The sequence below is a fragment of the Mastomys coucha genome, unplaced genomic scaffold (genome assembly GCF_008632895.1).
Source record: "Mastomys coucha isolate ucsf_1 unplaced genomic scaffold, UCSF_Mcou_1 pScaffold20, whole genome shotgun sequence".
Lineage (NCBI taxonomy): Eukaryota > Metazoa > Chordata > Mammalia > Rodentia > Muridae > Mastomys > Mastomys coucha.
In genome coordinates this window covers 80,496,506-80,504,596 of record NW_022196903.1, presented here as the reverse complement: position 1 = coordinate 80,504,596, position 8,091 = coordinate 80,496,506, and the positions used below count along the sequence as shown (strand labels likewise).

The 8,091-nt window shown below is 42.5% G+C and overlaps 1 protein-coding gene across 10 annotated transcripts in view; it reads right to left on the bottom strand.

Moving 5' to 3' along the window:
* Positions 1–8,091, bottom strand: part of Aak1 (AP2 associated kinase 1) — a 155,225-nt gene that overhangs the window by 18,320 nt on the left and 128,814 nt on the right. For 5 of the 10 annotated variants that reach the window (XM_031382444.1, XM_031382445.1, XM_031382451.1 and 2 more), the window contains 3 exons: positions 3,419–3,520; positions 2,220–2,321; positions 540–650 (listed from right to left, as the gene is read on the bottom strand). The exons of 2 other annotated variants lie outside the window; for them this stretch is intronic. In XM_031382444.1, the coding sequence (XP_031238304.1) occupies positions 540–650; positions 2,220–2,321; positions 3,419–3,520 (315 nt within the window). The remainder of the gene's footprint in view (positions 1–539; positions 651–2,219; positions 2,322–3,418; positions 3,521–8,091) is intronic. 3 more of the 10 variants (XM_031382448.1, XM_031382446.1, XM_031382447.1) reach the window with 3 other exon arrangements.

Sequence of the window (8,091 nt, the reverse complement as noted above, 5' to 3'; positions counted from 1 at the left end):
TGTTTCTTTACACTCAAAAACCTTGAATCAGATGTGATAAAATGATTTTATTTTCTTTTTGTTTTTGTTTCATTTTTCAAGACACTGTTTTTAAATGTAGAAACTGTCCTGGAACTAGCTCTATAGACCAGGTTGGACTTGAACTCACAGAGATTTGCCTGTTTCTGCCTCTGCCTTCCAAGTGTGGAGTTAAAAGGTGTGTGCCACCACCGCCTGGCTATGACTTTACTTTCTAAGGCTAATCAGTTGGCCCACCCATCTATGTGGTTGGTCCTTAATGCACATGCTCCCAAGGGTAGCATGGAATATCTGTGTCCCAGTTCTTGTCAGAAAGTGATCCCTGTACCTGTCTGCAGTTGATAAGGCTTATTAACTACTCTGAGAACTGTAACAGTGGCTAAGACTACAAACCCATGTTTTCTACAGAAATGGACAGTTTGAACACTTTCCTAATACAGACTTTTGATAAGGGAAGTCCCCAGGAGCTGTTCAGCTCTTCTGCTCAGGGATTCATGTGGGTCCAAGATGAAAGACTTTACCTTTATGAGTAGGAGCAGAGAGTGCTATGGGGGCAAACTCCTCCAGAAGGTCAGCAGTAGGGTTAGAAAGCAGAGAGCAGTCAAGCAGAGAGTCTTCCCCCGTGAGAGAGTCTGAGTCCAGTTACCAGCATTCCAGGCAACGATGGCATTAAACAGCACACAACAATATTGTGAGGGTATAGTTTGACTTTCAAATGATTGTATTCACAGACCATATATACAAGTCAAGGTACAGAAAGAAAATCAAAAGAAACATGTTAAGCTCTCTGAACTTCTAACCACAAAAACATGCATCCTAAATTCCACTTGGCAGTAACACATACATATTTTATGTGTTAATAAATATTTTAGCTCAGAAACTGCTGGTTAAACAATAAACAAGTCTGTGAGTCAAGTGCACTGTAAGTTCACTACCTGGCTCTCAGCAGATACTGTTTGGAGACAGGCCTTTGAGGCTTAAGAGACTCCCGTAACCCTTCCACTGGGAAGAGAGATATGATATGCCCAAGTGCTAAAGCTGATTCGAAATGTCTCCTACTATTTATTATCCTCTACATTTGAATCCTTCTTTAACATATGGTATTCTTTCAGCAAAGAGTTGGGAAAATTCAGAGATAAAACATTTAAGTGTTTCCTGGAAGAAACATCCAAGTGAAGAACAAGAGGACCGTGCTTTCACCACATGCATTAATATATTCCTAAGGCACACCAACAGACAGTCTTTTTTCTGTCTTGGTTTTTTGAGACAGGGTTTCTCTGTGTAGCTCTGGCTGTCCTGGAACTCACTCTGTAGACCAGGCTGGCCTCGAACTCAGAAATCCTCTTGCCTCTGCCTCCCAAGTACTAGGATTAAAGGTGTGTGCCATCACCGCCCAGTCAGAAGACAGTCTTATCAAAGTAATGAGGACTCAGACAAGACTGAAATTTTCAAATTATGGTAAAAGTGATACTGGATCCAAGGATGATTTCAATGTTGCCTACAAGCTAAAGGAAATAGAGGATGAAGCTCTGATCTGGTGAAGAATTATCAACAGGAAGATAAACTCCATAGACAGTGCCACTAGGGGACATACTGAGGCAGCCATTTATCTGAGCAGACTCCTGCTCAGAGACACAAGGTAGAGGGAACCCGATAACAGTGAAGACAGTCTTTTTTCCCCTTTCTGGTATTGGGAACTGGCCACACCTAGGACTTTGTGCATGCTCTGCAAGCACTCTGTCACTGAGCTATGGCCCTAGCTGGGAAAAGAATATTGAATAACAAAATTCTGTAACCAGGGCGATCCCAGGAGTCATTGTTTTTTTTTGGTTTTTCAAGACAGGGTTTCTCTGTTTAGCCCTGGCTGTCCTGGAACTCACTCTGTAGACCAGGCTGGTCTTGAACTCAGAAATCCGCCTACCTCTGCCTCCCAAGTGCTGGTATTAAAGGCATGCGCCACCACTGCACAGCCCCCAGGAGGAGTCATTCTTAAGGAAAACATGGCTCTAAAAAGTACTCAGTTCTTTAGCATAAGGATACACTCAACATCCAGAAGCCAGGACTGTAAGAATAATTCATAGCATCCACTATAAAACCAACCAGAATGCAAATAAATAGAGGCTCATCTGCCACACGTGAGAAGCTCTGCTCTGAAGACTCCTGCATTGACCAGCTCTGCAGCTACAAGGACCCTGACTGACCTGTGCGGTTCGAGGTCACAGATTCCGTTTGAGATGGGAGGCGCTGGGCAACAGGTGGCTCCAGTCCAGGTATGAGACTCTCAACAGCAACATCAGTTTTTTCTTTTGTACCAGGGCATTAATAGTAAAAAGGAAGGGATAAGAGAAGGAAGAAGTCAGAGGCTGCTCAGGAAAACCTGTGAAGGCTTGATTCCACAAATCTCAGGCAAGCTGCAAAGCACAGCCTGTGACCCTATTGCTGCTGTGTTTGGGTTTCGATGGCTGAGCATGCATATTCAAGGTTGGCTCCTATAAACAAGTGTGGGATACAAGCTACTTTCAAGCAACAAAATCTTCTATGTCAGAAAAGATTAGTTTCAAGACAGGCAATGGTAACTCACACCTGTAATCCAGTAACTATGGAGGTTGAGACAGGAGGATTGCCATGGCTATGTACAGTGATGGTCTACTTCAAAAAGCTACCAACAATTCAAACAGCTTCAGTCATCATTAGTTTCAGCACTTTACCCCCTTCCATGGCCCAGACTTGGAATAAACATCCTCCAACTAATGCACAACCCTCAAATTTCCCTCACCCTACCCCACGATGTAGCAGGGAAGGGCTCTGCACATTATGATGTATCATAGATGGAAGTCTACCTTTCTTTGAGGTAATGGCATTCTTGAGTGCTAGCACTAAAGTCTAAGGACTGAATCCTCAAAGAGTCCAGGCAGTTTATATGTTTTGCTTATGAAGCATTAAAAAATGTAACTGAGTAAGCAGAGCAGGCCACTGTCCTGTCTGTCATGGGGCTGAACTGCATGCCAGGCAGACTTCCTGGTATTTGTTAGATGCTTTGACCTTCTAAAGAATAATCAGCTCAAGGCTATTAAATTCAGTGAAGTTCCAAAGACCAGAGAGAAATCAAGCGTCTCATACATGTTTTCTTTTCGCACTCTTCCTTATTCATGTGAAACTTACTGGAGAAACCACAGGATACCAGTGAAGAGCAGAGTGACAGGTTGTGTGTACGGAGAGCAGAAGGAGACACTTCATTTGCAGTAGCAGAATGGAGCCAGCAGTCTAGACTGCTGGATTCCCACCATGTGCAAGGGCTGCAGAGGTCTTGGGGCACTTCTGCCCTCCACCCCCAATCCCCATGCCAGAGTGTCCCCAATCCCCACAGCAGGCATGACTGAAGAAACAGACAGTGATTTACCAATCACAGCATCGGAAGTGCTGCCAAAAGGGTCTGTCATAGGCAAGAGGTCAGGGAGCAGAAGAGAAGTGTCAGGAGATTTGAGTCCCTCAATTAGTTTTTCTAGTTGGGAAAGAGGTAAAGAAAAGGCAAAATGCAATGAGATTATAAAGCAAGCGGATCATTTACTGCTTACCATGAAAACAGTTTAGGGATCTTCACTTTAAAGATTCACCATTAGTATCTTGTTAATAATGTGCTTTTCCAGGGCCAGCAAGCTGGTTCAATGTGTGAAGGTGTTTGCCACCATGCATGAAAAACCGAGTTCAATTCCAGGAACCTCACCAGTGGAAGGAGAGAACAAATTCCTACAAGCGATCCTCTGACTTCCACATATGCTCTTACACACATACAACACAAAATAAAGGCATTAACCAATGAATGTAATTTTAAAAGTTGTGCATCCTCTTCCCAGCAAGCACATGGTGGCTCACAATCGTCTGTAATGGGATCCAGTGCCCTCTTCTGGGGTGTTTGAAGACAGCCACAGTGTAACTCATACATAAAACAAATAAATAAATCTTAACAAAACAAAGTAAAAGTTGTATACCCTCTGCAAGACTTTCCAAAATGGCGGTAAAAATACTACTTCCCCAGGTGAACTGGAACTCAAGGTTCGCTCAAGGTGAGGTCACTGGGTCGGTTTATCCCTTGTTTTCACTTGAAGCATAATTTATATGATAAGCATCACCAATTTTAAATGTGTACAATGTGGTGAATGTTGACACCCTCATACATTCATGTAATCATCATTAAAGTAATGATACAGACTGTTTCCAACATTTTCAAAATCCTGTACCCCATACAATAAATGCTTCCTTTTTATCACAGGCACTAGCAACAATAGGCCTGGTTTTTGTGTATATAGATTTGCCTTTTTTAGATCCCCAACCCTGCTCCCTTTTTAAAAATACATGGAGCCAATGATGACACTGACCTTTTCATCCTCCCACCAATACCTCCTTAGTAGTGGGACTAATAGACATTATATGGAGCTGAAGACTTAAACCCAGAACCTTGAACATGCTAAGTAAACACTCTTCCAATCGAGTTAACTCCAGATTTTCATTTTTTTTTTTTGTTACTGTTTTATTTGTTTGTTTTTGTTTGTTTTAGAGAAACAGTCTTTCAGGGCTAGAGAGATGGCTCCGCAGTTAAGAACTTCAGCTGCTCTTCCAGAGGACCTAGTACCAACATGGCAGCTCACAACTGTCTGAATTGCTAGTTTCAAGGAATGACACCTTCACACATACATGAAGGGAAAACACCAATGTATAGAAAATAAAAATAAAGAAATTATTATTTTTTTTTTAAAGGAAGAGTCTCTCTATGCAGCTCTAGCTATCCCAGAGCTTGCTAGCCTTGAACTCAAGAGATCCTCCTGCCTCTGCCTCCCAAGTGCCATGATTAAGTGCCATGTGAGGCCTGAGCCACCACACCTGGCTTCAGATTTTCTGATTTGAAAATATAACCCTGCAGCCTCACTCAGTTGGTGTTCCTTTTCTTAGCATAGAACTCCTGACAGTCATCCATGTTGCAGCCTACACAATGTGGCTGTGCAGGTTTTGGTCTAGTCCCCAGTTGATAGACATAAGCATACTAATCCTTGAGTGAGTATCTACCTAAAGTTAGTGAGACAAGCCCTAAATTCCTTTTTTTTTTTTTTTTTTTTTTTTTTTTTTGGTTTTTCGAGACAGGGTTTCTCTGTGTAGCCCTGGCTGTCCTGGAACTCACTCTGTAGACCAGGCTGTCCTCAAACTCAGAAATCCTCCTGCCTCTCTGCCTCCCAAGTGCTGGGATTAAAGGCGTGCACCACCACTGCCCGGCAAGCCCTAAATTCCTTAAGCTTACTTAACCTACCTCAACCTGAGGCATAGACATAACAGGAACTATGTCAGCTTTTAAAGAGTCCTGTTCAAATCAATGAAAAAGCCTCTAGAAGTCTCCATTCGAAGTTCTGACCTGCAGCTCCTGTGGATTCCAGAAACGGAGATCACTTCTAAATGGGAACAATTACCCACTAGCTGAGGGTGTCCCTCTCCTCACCCCAGCAGTAATAATCACCTCATAGTATCATTCCCCAACAACTAGAGACAATGAGCAGCTAGACTGCAGTCTGGCCAAAACTTCCAGCGAGGCACATTCTTAGCCCAATCCAGTGTTTCCTGTGTCTGGATCTAAGGCTCATGTCAAGGTCATGAAGTTGGGCTGAGAAATCCAACCTCTACCTTTCCAGCACAGCCTCAGTGACTAAAATCATTTCCCGACATTCACCACAACCTTTGTTTATCTTTTTAAGGGTAAGTGGCAGGACCTAATTTCTTGGGGACACCCTCCCCTACCAGCTGGCCTAAGATTCTGGTTCTAGCTTCATTTCAGAAGAGTCACTTAAACCTAAAACTGAATTACTGCTGACATTTGGGGCAAAGAAATAAAAAGATATTTGAATCCACATTTGTCACACAGTAAAGTGTGGCAGTCTACACACATCAAGACTTTAGCCACTCCTGCCTGAGACACCAATAGCCCTCTATTTATCTTCAACCCAGTGAAAGTAGACTATTAACCTGAAACCAATTGATGGGTCACAGGAAGAGGGGATTTAGACCCTGCACTTCTGTTACAGGAAGATTAAGGCCACAAACATTTTTATTTGCCCAGATAAACTAAAATTAAAATGTTTTGATTGAGAAAAAAAGGAATCTGCTTAAAGTTCTGGTACTCATAAAACTTTTTACTGGGTTCACACTGTTCTAGGCCTTTGGAAACAGAAAGATGCAATAAGCAGACAGACAGACATGTACTACAGACAGGAATTTCAGATGCTATAACTGAGGTGCTAACCCTATTCCAATCAAGCAGAAGAATCCATGTCCCAGGCAAATGATGAATACACGGCAGAAAACAAGTGTTAAACAGTGTGATGTGGATATGCCATGTGTTAGAGACCGCAAAGCAGACACTTCTGAGTTATGTGACGATGTATTACATTTCTCATTTGTACCTATTTAAAGAATGAACCGTGAGCTTCTGACAGTAGGGGATGTGGGAAAAAAAAAAAAACTAACAAAGATCAAAGGCACCATCATCAGTCTTGCACCATCGTCAGTCTTGTGCTGTACAAGACATTTATTTTAAAAACTGACATTGAAAATATCTTTCATAATATTGGCTAAAATAGGTTTTCAGGAAAAAAAAATGAGCATTCCTTTATCCTGAACAGTAGTTTGGGGCTTATCTCTGTGAGTTGAGGCCAGCCTGGTCTACATAGTGAGCTTCAGGACAGCCAGGGCTTCTACAAAGAAACCTTGCCTTGAAAAACCAAACCAAATCAACCCTCTCCCCCAAAAGTATGTATTTGGGGAGGCTTGGTTCTGACCAAATCTGAAAACGCAGGCTACTCACAGGCACTTGGATGATAGAAATGTGGGAGTCAGGGGCCGAAGAGCAGATGTGAGCCCACAGACCACCTTCTGTACAAGGTGGTGCTGTGCACAGAGGGCAGCTGCACTTCCCAGGGCCCTCCTATGAGGAGGTCTGCACTCAGGCAACGGTGCCCTCACAACACAAGAAGGTTGAGTTATATAATCCAAACGGCTCTCTGGCATGAAGCTAGGTTATTCTATGATTTCTAATTTTTTCTTTTCTTTTTTAAAATCAAAAGAAAGCTGGTGTAGTTTATACCCTGACTCTAGCACTTGGGGAAGTAGAGGCAAAGGCACATCAAGTTTAAGGCAAGTGTGTTTTTCAAGAGCTCCAGACCAGGCAGAGCCACATGTGAGACTCTATGCCAAAGATTCTGATTTTTGCAATACAAACCTGAAGATTAGAACACATGTACAAAAGATAGTTTGTTATGAACCTCAATTAAAAACAACTGATGTGGCTGCTGAGGTGTGGTGGTTTGAATGAGTTGTCCCCCATAATCTCCAGTATTTACAAACTTGGCACCAGTTAGTAGCTGTTTGGGCATGCTTAAGGAAGGGTGGCCTTGCTGGAGGTAAGGTCACCGGGGATGGGCTTGGCCATTTTGAGTTCTCTATGCTTCCCATCTGTGGTTTCAAATGTGAGTCCCCAGCTCTCAGCTTCTGGCTCTAGTTGCCATGGCTGCCTGCTGCCATGCTTTCCTGGCCAAATAGATGCACTCTGACCCTCTGGAACCATAACCATAATCGTAAGCTCTTTCTTCTATGTGTTGCTTTGGTTATGATGTTTTATTGAAGCAACAGGAAAGCAATTAGTACATATAGCTTTGCTGCTTTTGAAATGTGTGACTTGTCAGACATAGGGCAAACAAACCCTAAGACTTATAATGAGAAATATTGTTTTTAAATTTTACTCTATGGAGTAAAAGAAAGGCCAATCATTACATATTGTACAAATCAACTGAAACATCATACTTCGTGAACCCAGTAGATAAATGTGATTATTATTGTCAAGTCAGACTAAAAAATGGAGACAGGCCTGCTGATGCATGCCTGTAGGCCCAGCACTTGAGCAGTAGAGGCAGGCGGATCAAAAATTCAAGGCCAGGTTAGGTTACAGAAAATCTGTCTCAAAAAGGAAAGAAAGAAAGAAAGAAAGAAAGAAAGAAAGAAAGAAAGAAAGAAAGAGAGAAAGAGAGAGAAAGAGAA